At 33.3% G+C, this 21,548-nt stretch overlaps 2 protein-coding genes and 1 pseudogene across 3 annotated transcripts; 1 reads left to right on the top strand and 2 right to left on the bottom strand.

Moving 5' to 3' along the window:
- Positions 1 to 3,137: 3,137 nt before the first annotated feature.
- Positions 3,138 to 7,430, bottom strand: LOC143560488 (threonine--tRNA ligase, chloroplastic/mitochondrial 2-like). The gene is made up of 8 exons (XM_077048781.1): positions 7,083 to 7,430; positions 6,567 to 6,713; positions 6,305 to 6,452; positions 5,952 to 6,205; positions 5,092 to 5,469; positions 4,700 to 5,008; positions 3,599 to 3,799; positions 3,138 to 3,513 (listed from the first exon to the last, which is right to left on the bottom strand). Exons 1-8 carry the CDS (start codon positions 7,428 to 7,430, stop codon positions 3,253 to 3,255), a joined length of 2,046 nt encoding a protein of 681 aa, XP_076904896.1. The 3' UTR covers positions 3,138 to 3,252.
- A 2,204-nt stretch (positions 7,431 to 9,634) lies between these two features.
- Positions 9,635 to 12,142, top strand: LOC143560487 (putative MO25-like protein At5g47540). Its single transcript, XM_077048780.1, has 11 exons — positions 9,635 to 9,757; positions 10,338 to 10,499; positions 10,584 to 10,702; positions 10,777 to 10,851; positions 10,934 to 11,027; positions 11,113 to 11,172; positions 11,305 to 11,370; positions 11,476 to 11,574; positions 11,655 to 11,699; positions 11,779 to 11,881; positions 11,952 to 12,142. The coding sequence occupies exons 1-11, from the start codon at positions 9,635 to 9,637 to the stop codon at positions 12,062 to 12,064; spliced, it is 1,059 nt and encodes a 352-aa protein (XP_076904895.1). The 3' UTR covers positions 12,065 to 12,142.
- A 181-nt stretch (positions 12,143 to 12,323) lies between these two features.
- LOC143560472 (cytochrome b561 and DOMON domain-containing protein At4g17280-like) lies at positions 12,324 to 13,543 on the bottom strand (annotated as a pseudogene). The gene is made up of 3 exons (XR_013140131.1): positions 13,084 to 13,543; positions 12,718 to 12,972; positions 12,324 to 12,624 (listed from the first exon to the last, which is right to left on the bottom strand). The product of XR_013140131.1 is annotated as a cytochrome b561 and DOMON domain-containing protein At4g17280-like (transcript).
- Positions 13,544 to 21,548: the final 8,005 nt, after the last annotated feature.

The raw sequence follows: 21,548 nt of genomic DNA, 5'->3' as shown, positions 1-21,548 counted from the left end.
TTGATAAATCTTTCACAAGAATAATTCGATTGTTAGTTTTTATATTTTAGGTTAACAACACTAACGTTGAAAGAAGACTTACACTTGCGGATGCGATGGTGTATGCCTGTAATCAAGGTGTAGACAAGGAAGACTTACCATGGACTATACCCAATCCAAATTTTGCATTTCAACACAAGCAAGATCAAGAAGATGCGAGACTTATTTTAGCAAGTGACGGTTTGAGGGACGTTCTAACAAATAAAGAAGTACAAATGTTGCACTTTTAAGCCAATTTATTTATTAAGACATCTCACGAACCTTTCACCTGCTCTTTTACTAGACTCTAGAACCGATGCTCAACAACCTACCATCTCCTTTTTAATCTTTTTGAGGTCTTTATCGGTCAACGGCTCCATATCAAAATCATAGTAAAACCCGTGTTCGATCCATGGGCCGATGGTTACTTTAGCATCCGGGAACACCTTTTGAACTGCCATTGTCATCACATGTGCACACTGTATCCATATATATGAAATATAATCACTTAATTAGACCGATCAATCATCTAAGCATTTAATTATGTTAACAAAATCTTGATTAATGCTAAAGTGTACGTTCTTACAGTATGACGAATTCTGAGTGTATTGGATGATTCATTGGTAAGAAGTACTACTTTCTCCACCTCGTTGTCGTCAGAAGCATTAATCCGGGCACAATTTTCAAACAGAATTGGCTTATGACGATCTAAACTCGACATGAAAACGTATAAGTTTTTGTCGGCTGACACGGTCGTTTCTTATGCAGGTCAACTCGAACCTAACCCATTTAGAAAACGGGTCAACCCGACCCTTTAGAAAATGGGTTAACCTGTTAAACCGTTTAAGAATTTTAGAGAAGTTAATATTTTTATTTTAGAGATAAGAGTTGCAAATTTTAATATTAAATACTTTTGATTTTTAATTTTTCATATATCTATTAAATCTATTTTTTTTAAATGCTTTTATCTATCTTTCACTTCCAACATTTTTATTTTATTAGTATTAATTGTCTATTCTCATTTCTCAAATTATTTCCATTCGTTTTTTATTCTATTGAGCTAAACATGTAAACCAAGTTCGTTAGTTAATAATGAAAGATAAATACACAAATATAATTAGATCTTTCACAAACTATTAAAATGTTTTATATGGATACGAGTAATTAGTTATAGGTGTGAGCAATAATCGAATCGTTAACCAAAACCGAACCGAAATCGACGAAACCGAATCGGAATAACCGAATTAACCGAACCGCACAGAACTCTTCATTTTTTTTTCATATTTTCAAGCCATTTTTTCCTCTATTTCATGTATGATACGTATTGATAGTATAATACTATCACTTTCATGTATTTATATCTCCATTTCATATACTAATATCTCAATTTCATATATTTATACCTTCATTTCATGTAGTTATACCTTCATTTTATGTATTTAAGCATTCATTTCATATATTTTAAGCAAAATTTTAGCCCAAGTTTGATATTGGTTATTAACCGAACCGAACCGAACCGTACACACCACTATTTAATTGTTTAAATCGTTACTAAGTCCCTACGTATTACTCATATTCATAAATGAATGTAAAATGAGTTGACCTGATACACGACCCGAACACGACAAATTAAATGGGTCGACACGACACGACACGAATATATATAGTGGTTGGGTTAGAGTTGAAGAATTTTAGCATACCAACCCGAAATCCATCAACTCGTCAATCCACCAACCCGACACGATTGACACCCCTATCTGCACCCATCTCCTTTCCTCTGATTTCAACTAAGATTATACCTAACCAAGGCCTACCAATCCTAACACAATTTTACATAAAACGCTTGAACAATATTACAATTTAGAAAACGATGGGTCTCTGATTAGGGCCAATTACATATACCCCTGCATACTTCATTAATTGCATATATGTCCAACCTAAAAGAAATAAATTATTATTATTATATATATATATATATATATATATATATATATATATATATATATATATATATATATATATATATATATAAAAACTAAAAATGTTAAATTTTTCCATTTTATTTCTTAATACAAACCATAGAACGAATACTTTACCCTTTTTTCTTTTTTACTAAAACTTAAAAATTACAAGTTAAACCATTTTTAATAGTTTTTTTTTTTTCATTTTCTTTTTTTTGGTTTTACGTTTCTTTTTTCTAGTTTTTCTTCCTTTTCCTTTTGAGTTTTACTTTTTTTTTTATGGTTGGGGTATCGGCATAGTATTGGGAGACGAGAGCGTTGATGAGAAACAACTGTTGGTTATGTTAATGATTGATAAGTTAGAGTATGGTGATGTTTTGGCCACATTCTCAAATATAGGAACATATTTGAGTGCACGTGACCAAACTATTAATCGGAGCTATTTTCTAGACTTGGTGATTCATTTGGAGGAAACAAAATGATAAGGTTTTTAACAATAATGGCCTTAGGATGAAGCCTTTGGTTGATTCGATAGTGGCCTTGGTGTTTTTATGGGTTCCGAGTAGATCTGTTAAATTTAAAACTAGTTGGATCAAGTGATTGAAAAACCCGCTCCTTGTTATGTAATTTGGTTTTGCCCATACTAATTCTTTTTAGTTGGTGGATTTTAGTAAATATAATTCAACTCGGCTAATCAAAAAATATATCAGATCTTCCTAATTAATACTTGGGCATCGAGTTCCCCCTCAACCTTGCCAGCAGTATAACTCAGTAATGAATCTTTCGCATACAAATTTCTAAAACAAGGTTTGCTACACATTAATGGGTTTGCAATCTTGTGTCAAATCAATAAGTAATTAAGAGGTAACCTCCAAATTATTCAACAAGTATCTAAAAGTGAACCATTAAGAGGCTCCATGAGCTATTAAAAAGTGTAACCAAAACACGCTTTACCTCTGATAGATTCAGAGGTAACATCTTAACAGAATAATTAAGGGGCTATCATACCATACAACGTCCAAATCAGCACATAGGTTTATTTTATACTTATCAAACTAGACATTTCTCTACCAAAACACTATCATACTCCATCTAGCAGTTGATAACTAACTTTGGCTTGTTGCGTGCATCGAATTAGATACATTATTTGACTGGATGAACATCAACTAACAGTAATTATGTTATTATTCGAATGTACCTGTATTACATTTTGTATTTCTATCAAAACCAATGACTAATCAATTGACCCAAACAATCTTGATTTACAACCGTGTCAAACAGACGTTCGATTGTCGACAGCCTCCTTGATCTTGCTGATAAAATCATCAACTGCCATCGTTCCCAGCTCCCCACCAAACCTAGATCTAACAGTCACACTCTGTGTCTCTACCTCCTTGGGCCCCACAACGGCCATTAATGGTATCTTCTGCTTCTCTGCATTTCTAATAAGCTTTGGCAGCCGCTCACCTGTGCACAACTCAACGCGTATCCCACTAGCTTTCATCTTCTCAGTAACATCTTTGCAGTATTCAAGCTAAAATGATAGCAATACCTTGTTATAATCTTAAATCTAAATGCTATTTAGACATTTAACAGAAAGTCAAACTTGATTTGACTACCTGTGTGTCAGTGACTGGTAGAATTCGAGCTTGAATTGGAGAAAGCCACAACGGAAAATCACCAGCATAATGCTCGATAAGTACACCAAAGAACCGCTCTAAAGATCCAAGAACGGCTCGGTGAATCATAATGGGCCTCTTCTTTTCTGAGTTTGAATCAATATATGTGATGTCGAAACGTTGTGGTAAGTTAAAGTCGACCTATAAAAACAAACAATCTGTTTCATTACCATGATAAAGTTCACAACTTTATTGCAGGGCGGAACAAGTTGGGTCCAGGGTCAAAATGTGTAATTTTCTACGGGTCAGGTTGGGTTGACCTGACACATTTTTGATCTAATTTTCTATAATTTGGGTTAAAATCTTGAACAATCTTGTGTGATTACCATGATAAAGTTCACAACTTTATTGCAATGTAGGACAAGTTGGGTAGCAGGTCAAAATGTGTAACTTTGTACGGGTCGGGTAGACCTGAAACAGTTTTGGTCTAATTTTCTATAATTGGGTTGGAATCTTGAGCATTCTTGTTTGATTACCATGATAAAGTTCACAACTTTATTGCAGTGTTTGATTACCATGATAAAGTATTAAAGTTCACAACTTTATTGCAGGGTAGGACAAGTTAGATATTGGGTCAACATGTTTGGGTTGTCCCGACACCGTTTTGGTCTAACTTTCAATAATTTGGGTTGAAATCTTGAACATTCTTGTTTCATTACCATGATAAAGTTCACAACTTTATTGCAGGGTAAGATGAGTTGAGTCACAAGTCAAAATGTGTAATGTGGTAAGGGTCGGGCCAGGTTGACCCAACATAAATTTTGTCTAGTTTTTTATAATTTTGGGCTAAAATCTTGAACAGTCTTGTTAGATTGCGATGATAACATTCACAACTTTGTTCCAGGGTAGTACATGTTGGGTAACGGGTCAAAATGTGTAACTTTTTATGGGTCAGATTGGGTTGACCCAACACCATTTTGGTCTAATTTTCTATAATTTAAACATTTTTAATCCATTACTCATTTTGGCCTGTTTCCTTTCTAGCATGTTTTTCGATTTACACATTAGAGATAAAGCATAAAACGGTCGGCCCTTAAGTACCTGTATGGTAGAGCATTGCCACTTCCTACCGAGAGCGTCCTCAATCTTGAGATCAATTTTCGGGCCATAAAAGGCACCACCACCTTCATCAACTTCATAAGCCCATCCTTTATCATCCAATGCGTCCTTCAATGCGCCCGTAGCTTTAACCCATATATCATCATCACCAACCGCTTTCTCGGGTCTAGTCGAGAGGTTGACTTCATACTTGTCAAAGCCAAATTGGAGCAACATTTGCTCGGTAAGATCCAAGATGCCTTTGATTTCATCTTTAATTTGATCCTCTAAGCAAAATATATGTGCATCATCCTATAAATCAACAATATAAAGTAATCAACAATGTATAAATGTAAATCAATCAGAAGAGACAGATAAATGATATATGTGTTTACCTGAGTGAAGCCTCTTACACGAAAAAGCCCGTGTAAGCTTCCAGATAATTCATATCTATAAACCGTGCCTAACTCTGCAACCCGAATTGGGAAATCACGATACGAGTGAGGTTTTCGCTTGTAAATTAAAATATGGTAGGGGCAGTTCATTGGGCGAAGCTGATAAAGTTCTTCTTCTATTTCCATCTGGTCATACATGTTCTCTTTGTAGAAATCCAAATGACCACTAATACTCCAAAGGTCCGCCTTTGCTACGTGGGGAGTATATAAAAGATCATAACCCCGTTCTGTGTGAACTTTTTTCCATAAATCTTCAATTATGTGCCTCACAACAGCTCCTTTTGGATGCCAGAAAACTAACCCTCCACCAGCATCATCCTTTAGATGCATAAAAATATAATCTTTTTAGAACATCAAATATTATGGTTCATCGTTTAGGATTTAGGGCGTGAGGTTAACTAAAAGAGATCAAGATCATGGCCAGGACGCCTGTAAAAATATAATCTAAAATATTAAATATTATGCTTCAGGGTTTAGGGTTTAAGGCTGGCTAAAATAGATCAAGATCTTGGTCAAGATGCCTGTAAAAATATAATCTTTTTGAAATACTAAATATTATGCTTCAGGGTTTAGGGTTTAAGGAATTAAGGCTGACTAAAAGAGATCAAGATCTTGGCCAAGACGCCAGTAAAAATATTATCTTTTCGAAATATACAATGTTATGGTTCAAGGTTCAGGGTTGAATGAAGGCTGACTAAAAGAGATCAAGTTATTGGCCAAGACCCCTATAAAAATATATATATTTTTTTTTATAAAATATAGTGTTCAGGGTTTAGTGTTTAAGCCTTAAGGCTAACTACCTTTATGGAAAAGAGATCAAGATCTTGACCAAGACGTCTGTGATCGCGACGTTTAGCTTCTTCTTTAAAGTGTAAATATGCTTTTAATTGTTCTTCACTCTCCCACGCGGTGCCATAAATTCTTTGAAGCATAGGTTTATTCACATCTCCTCTCCAATACGCACCCGCAACAGATTCAAGTTGTACGGCTCGCCTATTAATATTTCCAGTAGTTTCAACATGAGGGCCCGCACAAAGATCCCACCATTCATTACCTAAAGCAATGGATAGCTCACAATTAAAAAATCAATTACAATGAATAAAGGTATTGACTTTTGACTTATAAGTGTCAAAGAATGTAAGGGAAGTGTTACCGATATGATATATAGTAATAGGCTCTTCCTTGATGCTATTCAAGATTTCCAATTTGTACGGTTCATTAATGGCGGTTATTCTTTTTTCTGCTTCATCTCTAGTCACTTCTTCTCTTATTAATGGTAAATTTCTACCGATGATACGATCCTAAATATGATTAAAATTCAAGAAAACGAATTATGTACCGTGAAACAACAATGTATTGCGACTCAAAAGAGTATGGAAAACATATGACTACATAACCAATGCTCAACAACATACCATCTCCTTTTTAATCTTCTTGAGGTCCTTATCAGTCAACGGCTCTATATCAAAATCATAGTAAAACCCGTGTTCAATCCATGGACCAATCGTTACTTTAGCATCCGGAAACACTTTTTGAACTGCCATTGCCATCACATGTGCACACTGTATCCACACATATATATAACCAATTAGACAGAATGACCGAGCAATCATCCATGCATTTACATTAACTAGCACCTAAAAAGAAAGCATAAATGCTTACAAACACTAATACACAATCAGGTTTGCAGTAATTTCCCTTGAGATGCAGTAAAATAATTGACTTAAAATAAGTCAAACTACAAGTATGATTAATTTCAAACTTTAAAATGATATAAAATTGTTACTAATTAATACTATAATTTCTAAATTGCTAAACGTTCTAACAAAATTCAGCAAAACCCATGTCAAATTTTGTGACTTTGACTTCCAAAAGTCAAAATGCACCTTTATTAACCTAAAAATTAATAATAATAAAGGAAGTGACTTTACAGTATGACGAATTCTGAGGAGTGTATTGGACGATTCATTAGTAGGAAGCACTACTTTCTCCGCCTCCTTTATAACCTCGTCGGAGAGATTCCGGTCATCGGCGGCGACGGCGGTAGCAGGGTCGGTGGCTACGGCGGCCGGCGAAAAGAACCGGTAACGGGTTTTCTTGAAAAGATAAAAAGATTGAATCTTTGGGCGATAGGAGATGGGTTTGAATAGGAAAGATGAAGAAGAAGGTGAATGGGTTGTTGAGAATCTGAAAGATGAGGTGAAGAGTGGGTGACAGGATGATGATGATGCCGATGCCGATGCTGATGCTGATGAAGCCATTTTGTGCAGGACAAACATGGTGTCTGTCTGCCTGTCTTGTGTTTGGTTCTACTGATTCTTGATGTTTAGATTGATTGTTCTTGGTTGAGGATTTGTGGACCAGGTTGGTCCTGGTATCAATGGATGTTAACAAGAAAACATATTAAGGTTAGATTTGTGAGAAAATGCAACTTATTATGTAAAAAATTGCATTAAAATGTATAAAATATTTATAAATTATCATATAATAAAACTCTAAAATGAGTACCTTATTGTAACTTTAGTTATGCAAATTAGTATCGAAGGTTGAACAGTCTTACAGACAACCAAGTTCAAGTATTTAGAATCATTTGTCTAAGATAATGGAGATATAGACGATGGCGTAGCCTGCCTTGTTCAAGCGGGTTGGTGTAAGTGGAGAGCGGCCATAGAAATATTGTGTGATAAGAGGTTCCTAGCAAAATTGAATGAGCAAGTTTATAGGCCTGTAGTTTGACACTGCGACTTTGATAGACTATGTTATGTAATACTAATTGTTGGGCTATTAAGAAGACACAACATAAAAAGATTGAGGTGGGCACACGAGAATGGAACAAAAAGAAGTGAAGTCTTACGGGAGAAACTAGGGGCGACTTGTATCTCAAATAAGATAAGAAATGTAAAAATGAGATGACTTGAGTATGCAAAGAGGAGAAATATGACAACCATCATAAGAAGAGTGCAAATTTAAACGGGAAGAATGGACTAAATATAATTTTACACCTCCACAAAAACATGATATTTATTGGAATTCTTACAAACAGTGAATTAAAATAAATATAATGATCCGCATAAAATAAATATCTATTAGCATTGCATTGCTACGAATCATATATGATCTTGTTTTAAGATGACATTTGCCAACTTTTACTATTTCTAAGCGAATTTCAAATCACACAACTATGTGTGGTTAGTTATCGTAATTATTAATAATATTAAAAGTTTATACAAGCAAAAAGTTTTCAAGGGTATATATCAAGTTATATTACTGGTGAAAACGTGTATTTAAGGTTTTTCGTTATTCCTGATGTTATATTTTGGTCGTAGAAAATCAAATTCGAGAGCAATGTTTGTTGTTGTAGGAGGTTTTTATTTATTATTATTGAATTTCATTTTAATATAAAACAACTTGTTAAGCTCTTTGAAATGTTATGAGGTTTACATGTAAATAAATATATGAGGGATGGCACCCGATGTACAGTGATTCAAGTAGATAGTGGCTTATATATTTTACGTTAACTTCATGATCTTCAACTGAGAGTTTGCATTCTCGAAAATATTATCTCTAGGCAGTAGAGATAACCGTTACAATGTCTCATTAACATAATAGCGTTATCATTACAACGTCTCTTCATTTTCATCTCACTAATCCTTGCGATGCTCACTATTTTAATCTGAATAATGTTAGTGTTTATCTTCTTATAAATGTACACGACAAATTCCCCATATCACAAGGCTTACAATGATGCGCACCACACTTCTTCTTTTGGAGCTTTTAATCTTACGTTAGATACAGAAATGAAAGAGGTTAAAGATCGCTTTTATTAAAGAGTAAAGTAATATGGATATTTTTTTTAAATATAATTATTTATTTTTTATAGTTGTAAAAAACGAGTTAACGTGTTAAAGGATATCCCTTAAAATAAATGCGAGATAAAGAGATACACTTAAAAATTCGTTGGTGGTTGCACAGTTAATGCGAGGTGCGGCCATATCATCAACCTTAACCGAATCATAACTCATAAGTAAATACTCAGTTTCAACTTATAAAAACAATAAAAACAACATAAAAAAACTAGTTTAATTTGCAAAACGCCATTCCTATCAGTGATTATAAATTCTTAAATTGTAGCTTATAGATTAATTTTTTTTTATCACATTAATTAAATAACAGTTTGATAATAAAAGGCCACGTGGAAGTATTTAGTTAGTTAGCTAGTCCTTCCCGCTAAATCTGGGATATATTATTATTATTATTTCATTGATTCATCAACAAACTCTATTTCTCCAGCAGCTACTGCTAATGGATCATTTAAACATCAAATTCATGCATATCCGAACCCTAATTTCACTCACAAATCCCCAATTAACAATCATCAATCCAATCCAATCCAAAACTAGTCCTATATATACACATATAATATTCACCATCCATTCTTTCTTTCTTTCTTCCAATTCCAAAACCCTAGTATTCATCCGCACCAATGAAATTGGGGATTTTCAAATCCAAGCCTCGCACCCCGGCGGAGCTCGTGGTGGATCTCCGTCGCCTCCTACCGTATGCCGCCCCCAATCCCGCCGTTCGTAAATCCAAACGCCGTCAAAAGGTTTAATTCGGTCCAGAATTATTAAGTTGCGTATTATTTTGGTGTGTGTACGGTAATTTGGTTCGGTTCAGTTAATAGCCTCAACCAAATTAACCAATCAGTTTTCAGTTAATGAGTTCGGTTTATTCCGTTATTTTTTCGGTTTTCGGTTGATAACCAAAATCAAATTTGGGCTAAAGTTTTTACTTAGTAATACATAAAATGGAGATAAAAATACATGAAATGGTGGTATAAAACGTGAAATACATGAAATGGAGGTATGAAATGATGAAATAAATGAAAATATGAATAGTTCGGTTCAGTTTCAGCGGTTTTCGGTTAGGTTAATGGTTCGGTTATTGCTCACCTAATTTTTTTATTAGCATAAATGTGAAATTCAGTATACTCGATCTGATTTGTGGTAAATATTACATAAGGGGGTCGCGGCGCAGCTTGTTGCCCGTTTACCCGCCACTTTATTGTAATCAGTTTGATCTTATTAATGGAAAATATCATGAAAAGTAAATCAATATAAAAACCAATATTTTTTTTGTTAATATTATTATTCAGGGCTTCTTTGAAATACACATTTGTGATGCAGATTTGTGAAGTAAGGAAAGTGATTCTTGAAATGAGGACGGTTCTTTACGGAGACGAACGGGTAGAACCTGTAGAAGAGGCTTGTGTGAAGTTGACACAGGAGTTCTTCAAAGAAGACACGTGTCATATGCTAATTGCATCCTTTCCTCATTTGGACACTGGGGTATAAGATATTGATTTAATTATTTTTATTTCATTTGTGTTTTGGTTTACATGATGTGAAAATATTGTGTTTGGTATGATGCAGACGCGTCAAGACGTCACGCATGTGATTGCAAATATGCAGAGGCAACTGGTGAATGGACGGTATCCTGCCTCTAAATATTTGGAGGGCAATACAGCCTTTCTGACTATGCTGCTACCTGGGTGAGCTATTTGTTACAGAATGTATGTTTCTTGTTATCTGGTGTGAGCTAAATCTAAATATGTTCAATTTTCAGATGTGATGAGCCGGAACTTGCTATATCATATGGTGCAATTTTAAGAGAGTGTATCCGCCATCAAGTGGCTGCAAAGTACGTATCGATTTGAAAACCAGTGTTATTCAATTGTTATCTTGCTATAATTTTGTAAGCTAACTGCTGAATTGTTTCACAGATATTTTCTGGAGTCAGATCACGTTAAACTGTTCTTTCAATACATGCAAGATCCAAATTTTGAGATTGCGTCAGATGCAGCAACAACATTTAGAGTTAAGTATAAGTGTGAAACTTACATATTATCTTTGTAATATTGTTGTGGACTGCATGGTGAGTGTCTTTTCATCCTTGTTTCAGGAGCTATTGACCAGGCATAAGTCAACTGCTTGTGACTTTCTTTTCAAAAATTTTGACTGGGTGAGTGGTTGACTCACTAAACCTCATACATAAATTCCATCTCAAACTTTAATATTGGCAGCTCTTTTATGTATTATATTTATACATACTGACTCTTGGTTTCATAATTTCTTTAACTATATTTTTGTGCAGTTCTTCCAAGAATATAACTTAGTGCTGCAATCTCCCAACTATATCAGCAGAAGGAATGCTGTCATGGTAAAATTTACATATATATTAGTAATATGTTCTTTTGATTTAATGTACAATAGCTCTTATTAAATATAGTTCTGTGGTTATTACTGAGTCTGCAAATCTTTTCAGCTGTTGGGAGCATTGTTATTGGATCGTTCATACACCTCGGTGATGATTCGATACGTGTGCTCATTGGACAACATGAGAATTCTCATGAATCTTCTTATGGTATTTATTATTCGTTAATGTTTCATTTTCATATTTTTTTTACAATGCATGCTGACACTTGGACAATTTACATCTTCCAGGATTCAAACAAGACCATACAGCTAGAAGCTTTCCAGGTGTTCAAGGTAATAATGGATATTATTATTGTTTGATTGTATTTGGATTTATGTTTTCTTTAATTGGTTTTGTTGGTCTTTGGAATAGCTTTTTCCTGCTAACCAGAGAAAGCCTCGAGAGATTGTGAAAGTGTTGATTGCAAACAGAGACAAGCTACTTAAATTTTTTAGCGAATTCAATTTTGAAAAAGGTACAGAAAGGATTTTTATTTCAGTGTATGCTACTATAACAAGATGCTTAAAATTATAATCCCTTTGCAGCGGGTGAACATTTTGAATCAGACAAAGCTGAAGTGGTGAAGGAAATTGCCACCCTTGAGCTAAAAGATCAACCATGCTCGACTTCAAAGCAATGCGAAGAAATCGCTTGTTAAGACTAACCTCTTGGTAACCTTTTATATTTGTTGGACCAAGTAGAAATGACGCCTGCATATTTATGTTTTCCATGATATAAAGGCATAGTTGTTAAAGACGACAATTTAGATGCTTTGCTGTTTTAATGGTCGAAATTTGCACTTTAGTCTTGATTCATATCATCAAATGTTGATACATGTATATACCACCAAAAGAATTACAACTCATATCCAAAATAACAAATCAGGAAAACAAAGAACATAAGATTATCTAGCTGCTGATCTCACCTCTAAGCTGACTGGTTGTAGCCATTGCCTGCATACTCGCTTTTCTCTTCTTGTTTCCTCTTTAACACAATGAACCATGTATAAGCTTCCAGCATAACCGTATTAACCGCCAAAAAGAAAAGTATGCCAATGTAGGCCTTCTTCCACTTCTTCTCAGGGTCCAAAATATCAAACCCTTTGAACACATTGATAATGCTTAGGAGGATCACGGTGTAACCTATACTGTGGTGGTAAATGTTCCAGTAAAATCTGTATTTGTTGTCGGGTTTCGGCCTCAGCAGCAGAGCAAATGCCTAAGTACAAACCAAGTTTATTATTAAGTTTAAATTGTGGTTTCTAATTTTGATTTTAAGATAGAACTAGATGGTGATTTGTGAGTATAATACCTGAATGGTTCCAAGGGTAAATAGCGCAATCCCAATGTCTCTGTGCGTGTTGTATTGGATATCGGTTGAGTCATTGCCTAGCTTGAGCCCGGTGGCCCACCCAGCTACACCGACTATATAGGCGGACGCTTGGCACGCAACATGGATGTAGAACCAGGCTGGGTTAGCTGCCTTGAACACCTTTAAGTATCTTGCAGCCATGGCTCCCATTGGCATCATTACTCCCCAACTCATAGCATTCAACACTCCATGTGTCTGTCATTAATTAAATTATTTTTTAATATCAAATTAGTTGGAGCATTTTGACTTTCAAATTTCATTAAAGATTCTGAATCTTGTAATAATACAACATGATAAGGAACTTACATTTTTCCGGAGCTTCCGTGAACCGCCAACATTCCCGCCATCAGCGATCTGACCCGAAGCAAAATCCACCGTCCCTGATCCTAGGCACATCAAAACTCAACCCGGATGGCTGCAGCCCTGTTCCATAACCCGTAACCGACGATGTGTAAGCTTGAACAGACCCGTTTGAGCTCACCAAGCCCACAAGAGCTTGTGCTCCAACCATACCTGACCCGCCAATATTAATCGCCCAAGCCACCCATTGGGAGTTTGTGACTCCGGTTTGCCGGTATGCCAAGTCAACGGTGGCATTAGTGGGGTGGTAGTTCCAGTGAAGGTGTGAGTTTAAAAGAGGTAAGGTAACACATGTTGCATACACATTGTTGTTTGAGAATGTGTATGTGTTGCAATTTTGAGCGTAAGAGATGGTGCTCAAGATAGAAATTAAAATGCACAAGATTGGATGAAATGATCTACCCATTTGATGGATCTTTATGTTAGATCAATAGAAAAAAACAAATAAAAGTGGGGTCTTTAAAAGATGGGTTGTGTGTAAATGGAGTTGATGCAAGTGATCAAGTATTCAAGATAAATAGAACATGACATATATAGAAAAAGAGAGATGGGAGAGAAAAGGGTTGAATTAACCTCTTCTTGATCTGAGGAAGAAATATTTTGTAACTTGGAAGTTGAAACTTACACAAGCATGTGTGTATAAAATACAAATGATTTAGTTAAGTTGAATAAATAATGAGCAATACCTTTTCTTAATGTTGAAAAAATAGATTAATGAATTATTAAATATTTATTTAATAAAATAACAAGTGGATCGTGGGTTACGCGTGCTTGTCTAGGCCATCTTTCGTGACTGATTAATGCTACCACCGGCCACCAATACCATCACGCATATGGGCTATGACCTAACTTGTCCAATATAACCCTTTTATTTATTTTCACGTTTCTGTTTTTTAATACAAAAGATGTAGTCTCCTATTGAAATTGAAAATTGAAACTTGAAAATTAATAATAATACAAATCATTATTTGGCATTCGATATAAAATAGTTGGGTTAAGTTGTAATGAGAAGAATAGGAAAAACAAAAAGTGTGAAAACATCATTGATTTTCATGTGTTAACTGGGGACTAAAAAAGAATAACTCATAGTTTCAACTGCTTGGGATTTCTATTCGTTATTGTGTCTTTATGTTTGTAATTATTTTTTTTTTAAATGATGAAATCTGAAAACGTAGTAGTGAAATAGCAAAATAACAACAAATTTATCCTTTTTTTAGAATGGCAACAACAAATATATCTAATGCATAAAACACAATCATGAATGCATATTACACAATAATCTAAAAACGTAAAATACAATGGTGAATATGTATTACACAATGACCTGAAACGTAAAACACAACGGTGAATGCATATTGCACAATGATCTGAGTTTAATACACAATGGACGTAATACTCTTTTCCTCAAATTAAACCAATGTCACATGTCAATCCTGAATGAAAGACAACGAACTTGATACACAATGTCAAAATGCAATGATGAGTAGAAAAAAAAAATACAAACAGAAGACGAAATGATGAGAAGAAAAACACAATAACTAAGAACACTCACTAAAAAACGTTACTTTTTTTCCTAGTTTTTATATAACCAAGTTATACTCATACTAAAGATAAAAAAAAATTGATATGGTGGTGAACTTTTTTTTTAAAATGTTGTATGAAAAAAGTTATGAACGCTTTACAATGATTGGAGAATTAGGATGTGTCTTGCATATGAAGTAAAAAAATCAACAAATATGGGTTATTTTCTTTTTGCCCTTCTCTTCCCCCGAACTAATCTCAACCCTTCAAATTCGAAATCAATGGACTATTTTGTTTTTCATCCTTCTCAATTTTTGTATACTTTTCATTTGAACCTAACCTTCAGACCACCACTCACAAATTTTATTAACAAAGAGTCAAAGAAAGTCAAAATATAATTTAATATAACGAGGTGTAATCTTATCTTATCTTACTATATTAATAAACAAAAACATCTAATGCCACATGGCCTTTTCTAACTCCTCTTCATCCTATGTGACACTAAATGAGCCTTTTTAATCCCTCAATTTGCCACATGTAAACCAATAATTACTAATAAATAATAGTTGCAACCTAATAAATACTAATAACAAATATGGAATAAAAAAAATTTCAAAAGACATTTATTTGAATAATAGTGTACTACATTTAATATATACACATATATTTATATTCTATAACTTCATTTTGTATATAAAAGATTATGATATGGAATCGTATCTATACTCTAATAAATAAAAGTTTGATTATGTCATTTGACATTTGTGGGAACCATCTTTGTTCTAACTATTTCCTTAAGAGAAAAAAAAATTGGTTTTTGTAGCTTCAAGATGTATAATAAAAGAAATATTTTTTGATTTTTGTGATCGGGATTTGGGATTAGGGGTGGCAAAATAACCCGAACCCGACGTGTATACCCGAAACCCGAAGCACTCGGGACGGGTATACCCGAAGCCCGACGGGTATTGGGCCGGGTATTGGATTAGTTTTGAAATTTTTTCGTGGGTACGGGCCGGGTATGGGATTTGGTGATACCCGGCCCGATTACCCGAAAAGGCATGCCCGTTTACTCGAACTATATACCCGAAATGAAAACCCGAAATTTTTTATTATTAATTCCATTTTTTCTTTACATTTTGTATTTAAGATATGCATTAAAAAGTATTGTTTATGTTTTATATGTTATCAAATTTATATATAAAGTTATACAAAAGTTATAGTATTATTATTTATTTATGCTAACGTTTATATAGATGTAATGTGTCATATTTTAGTTTGTAGCAGTTCATATATAAATAAAAATATATACGATAACTATAATGGTAAAAAATCTACTTAAAAATCCTAATGATTTTTTTTAACAATCTAATGGGTTTACCCGATACTCGACGGATAATTACCCAACACATACCCGACGGGTAATGGGCCGAGTATGGGACTGAAATTTATAACCTGGTACGGGTATGGGATTAGCAATACCCGGCCCGTTGCCATCCCTATTTGGGACATGTTTGCGCATGGTTTGGCAATGGAGTTTGATTCATTCTTTAAAGTCCCACTCATTGCACCACCCATTTTACTAGGGATGGCAATGGGTGGGGTTTAGGTACTCCCAAACCCATACCCGGTTATAAAAGTCCATCCCAAACCCGCCCCAAACTCGTATGGTTTTAATCGGGTAATTACCCGTCGGGTTTCGGGTTTTTCCATCGGGTTTCGGGTTTCCTATCGGGTTTTGACAAAATACTCGTCGTGTACCCGGCTCAAAACCCATCGGGTTTCTACCGGGGTTTTGACAAAATATAACTAATCGATTACAAAGATGGTTACCATAAATGTAAAATATATCAAATAATTGACATAAACAAGTTTCGACAAATAATATATTTGGAATATAGTATATGTATAATATAATAAGCTATATCGGGTACATCGGGTATATAATCGGGTAAATGGGTCTATGTTATCGGGTAATCGGGTCGGGTAATCGGATATATTAGAAATCCCAAACCCGTTCCAAATCCGCGAAAAATTTCAAAACTATTCTCAAACCCGTCCCAAACCCTAACGGGTCGGGTATTACCCGTCCCATGTATATCGGGTTTCGGGTTTTCCCATCGGGTTCGGATTTCATTGCCATCCCTACATTTTACTGATTTTGATATATATCTCAAACCAAATAATTAAATATGTTATGTGGATTAAAAAAATAAAAAAGTGTGTTTAATTTGTGTATGCTTTGTTGCCATGACTTGTGCATGTTTCATTAATTTATTTGTATATATAAAACTTTGCAACGTATTTGTATTTTTAGATATTTATGAACAATAACTTCTCAGTATTTATTATCATATGTAATACGTAATTTAGTCATATAAACTATTTAAAGATTTATCAATTATACCGTTGTCATTTTCCAACCCGTGTAATTCACGGGTGTCTAACCTAGTACAATGTATTTGAACATAAAGTAATGTAACGTAGATTTACTATAATGACAATAAGTGTAATAATATTAGTATATCAATCTAATATGATGAAAGATAACATTCAAGAAACCATGGTAGGTAGGAACTAAGCGTTATATAAGGCATATCATATCAAAAATTTATTCAAATGATTAGTTCAAGCAAATCGCTTTGTCTAATGAGAAAATTATTATTTCTCTTCATCTAAACTATCAATTTTTTTATGTAATTTATGGGAAGAACGTTAGCAACTATGAAGACGTTAACTGCCTTACATTAAAATGTATTGTTCACATTCAGTCCGAGTAAACAATTTTCGATTTCACTGTCATGCAAAAGATGATGATCTTGGGGATGTTGTTCGGAATGCTGGAGAGGAATTCCAAATCAGGTTTTGCGTAGACTTCTTGGGACGTTCATACTTCAATTGCCATTTTAACTGGGAATCAAAGTAGCAGGAGTTCTATGCTTTTAAACAACCACCCATTACTGAAATTCAACCCTATTGTTTTAGTTCGGATAAGATCGAGTGTTATTGGAGGGTAGAGAAAGATGGATTTTATATTCCTCAGACCATCGTACCTCAACCCGGTAATTGGGTGAAGTACAAAGAATGGAATTGATGTCATTTTCCTTTACCTTATAATATCTATGTTTTCGTTTATCGAATCCTTAAAAGATAATAAAAATATGGCTTGGGAAACGTATATCTTGAATTTCAGATACTCGACTTTCAAATAATGCATATGGGTGTGTTTTAATGAGAACCTTTAATTATGAGATGAACTATATTTCTATATAAATTTTTACGTACATGATTAAATTTGTTCAACCTAACAACAATATGATAGCAACTGAAATAGGTTGAGTTGCAAAGACATGTTTAGTGACTACGTCAAATTAGGTTATATTATTATATTCATTGAATTGAATTAAATTAAATTAAATTAAATTAAGATGCATTTAGAATTGGGTTAAATAAATTAGAGAGAACTTCGATTTTAGTCCTTGTGGTTTTTTAAAATTATCAATTTTGGTCCAATAGTTTATTTTAGGCTTTTATGGTACTAAATATAATTATTTTTTATAAAAGATTTTCTATATAATTATATTAGGCAAATATATGATTTGTTTTTATAATTATTTTGAATATTGAAATATTGAATACTAAATCTAATTATTTTTTTTAAAAGATAATTAGATTTAGTATTCAATATTTCAATATTCAAAATAATTATAAAAACAAATCATATATTTGCCTAATATAATTATATAAATAATTGTTTTTTAATTATTAATTGTTTTATATAAGTTTATAACTACCTTTAATTTTTATGGCCATCTCATTTGGTCTTTCGTTGTGTGGAATTTCATTTTTTATAAGTTTATAACTACCTTTTAAATAATCAAACATAAATAGAAAAAAAAATACTAGCTTTATTGCTCTGTTTTTCTGGGCATATCGAGTTTGTTTAGGTTTTGCTTTTAATTTGTAGTTTTGGTTGTTTAAAAAAATATCAAAATTCTGAAAATCACTAAACTATTTATAAGCAACCTAAATTACGAAGGAACAATTCTTTTCAAACAAACAAAAAAAATCACTACACAAATGACGAACAAATAATATGTGTATTAAATCTAAAAAATTTATGTAACCGTGACAAACAAACTAATATGTATTAAATCTAAACAAGTTTCTGTCCAAAAAAGTAAAATTAAAATAAACCATTATTAAATAATAATAGTATTAACAGTCAAAAAAATAAAATTAAAATAAACCAAAATTAAATAACAATAGTATTAACAATACGCATCCAACAAAACCCGTGTATTAACGTAACAAACAAATATATACCTATTAAATAAAAACAAAAATCAGTTGAAAAATAAAACAATTAATTACAAAAATATAATCGCACAATGATTAATTAGAAAAACCTAAATAAACTCACGTGACACGCCGGCTAAAAGCTGGTAAAGAATATGATCGTTAAACATGTTGATATTTTTCTATAGAACGATAAAATATTATTTAACATTAAAAGTAGATAGCATGTTATCATTAGATTGTAATATCTATAAAAAAGATTAAATACTTTATAAGTTTTAATAATCTTTATGAGTACTATAAAAGAAATTCTAAAAATAGATGCACACCTTATTTAATGTTTAAATTTGTTAACTTGATAGAAATATGATTTATATACTTTCTCTAATAACTCAAATAATATTTTTCTTCTTGTAGTTTATAGCATATTAAAACTTTAAATAGATATTGTATACATTAAATGCAATGGGCTATTGAGATGCACAAAATGGTTAACCGGTATTAACCGAACCGGTTTTCAGTCAACGCAGCCAAAATATATTTGGCCAAAAACTGGTCCGATTAATAACCAGTTTTCGTATCTCAAAAATCCTAACTTATATTATGCTCAATATTCAAAACCGGTTAAAATCGGGTTGGGATCGGTTTCTGTGCTAGCAGTTAAAAACCAAAACCGGTTCTAGTTTGAGAAACCGGTTTTTTTTGTGCACCAATAATCATGATTTGGTTGATAACTTGGCATGGCAGTTGAAGGGGGGCCAAGAATAGCAGCCCAGAGGTGAGCAAGCAAAGCTAAATACGAAAAAAAAAAAGAATTTAAATTTAATAATTATGTGCACACAGAAAATCAAACTCTTGACCTTGGACACAAATGTAATTTAATATATTCTATTATTTATTTTTATGTATATATTTGCACGAATAAACTTTTAAAGACTAGGCCCCAAAAATTTTGGAATGGCGAAACTGGACACTTATATAACAACACTTAAGAGTCTTAGACCAGCATAAGTAACTAACAAGTTGTAAATTGTTAAAGCCAGTAAGCTTATAAGTAGCTAGTATAGTACCTTAGCGCCATCACTCCCTGATAAAATCACCGACTGCTCCATGCATGAAAAATCAACGCAACAGGATAATCGCTTATCGGGTTCCTCATACTGTGTTACAATCTGTACATTATACATTAAAATAATCAATGCAGCTGATTATTATTTCTAAACTTGGTCTGTATCTTATGTAGGAAAACTAGAAGACAATTATACCTGTTGCGTATTCACATCATATACACGTAGGCGTGTTTCTTCATAATCACAACTTTCAAGTTGGTTCTTTTTACGTGTAACGGGAACAAAGTCAAAGCTGTGTAAAACACATTATACAAATTTCAATTTGGTTTGATGCATAAACTTCAAAAGAAAAATAGTTAATGAAATGGTACCTGGATATCGTGTTTGCTGAACGAAAGAGCCCGTCATACTTGAGTTCAGCAACTACCCTTAGTCGGCTGATTGAGATATATCATTATATCATATGTGTAATAATTGTAGAAAAGATTAATGGATTGGTTTCAAATATATACACAAACATAAAAAGAAATGATCATAAATATTACCTGTATGGTGTATATGTAGACACCACCGACTGAAAGTTACAAATTGCAAGTTTGTAGTTAACATCATATAGATACAGGTTTTGGAGTGGATGATAATTATTCAGTGCCATTCTTGTTGAAGCTAGCAAGCTACAAAAAAAATTGGAGTTTCAATATAATCTATTTTAACTGGTTAAACTAAGTTGTCAAGAGTGAAAGTAATTTTTATAATTTTTCAAAGAATAGTGTAACCAGTAATTTGACCACTAAGTTAACCACTAGCTCACATTTAACCACTAATTTCACTTTCTACCCTCAATCATATGGAAATGCATCAATAAGCCCTTGAACTTTTTCCGAACACAAACTAAGAGCAAAACAGATGAGGTAGCGTTGTGGGGTTGGAGGCGGACGGGACGGTGGAAGGTGGATCCCCTCTCGTACTCTCTCACATCACATATATAATTTTAATAATATTGTATCGGGGTTTTTGAAGGTTTGGTGTTGTAGAAAAAATAAAGTTTTTTTAAAAGTTTAGAATATGATGTATCGATTTATGCGAATATATAATATATACACACTTTTAAAACCAACAATCTTCAAATAAATATGTGATGCATATACAACTTTGATGTCAGGTTGTACATTCTTGAGCCTTCCACACGTGTTAGCTAGGCTATTTCAAACCATACACGAGAAGGCAGGGCGAGCAACTTAACCGTCATAACCATCAAACGAAGCAATTTTAACTGATAACCGGCATAACTAGTGGGTCGGGTTAATGAATTTTTGAAAACCACTCTATGCGGGTCGGTTTTGGATAAAGATGATTCCAAACCCGCCATAACCAAACCGACCCATTTATTTAACCAACAACATGTTTGGGATTAACTTCACCAAACATATTTTCGGATTTACCATTTTGATGTTTTTGGTTCAACATTTGTTATCGGATTAACTTGAATTTAATTGATGTTTTAAGGCCCGGTCATATTGTTTT

This window comes from Bidens hawaiensis, unplaced genomic scaffold (genome assembly GCF_021521415.1).
Source record: "Bidens hawaiensis isolate Kalapana, Puna unplaced genomic scaffold, B.hawaiensis_p1.1 tig00020341_1, whole genome shotgun sequence".
In the NCBI taxonomy this organism is placed as follows: domain Eukaryota; kingdom Viridiplantae; phylum Streptophyta; class Magnoliopsida; order Asterales; family Asteraceae; genus Bidens; species Bidens hawaiensis.
Note: the sequence above shows the minus strand (reverse complement) of the source record. Positions and strands in the feature narration are given on the sequence as shown.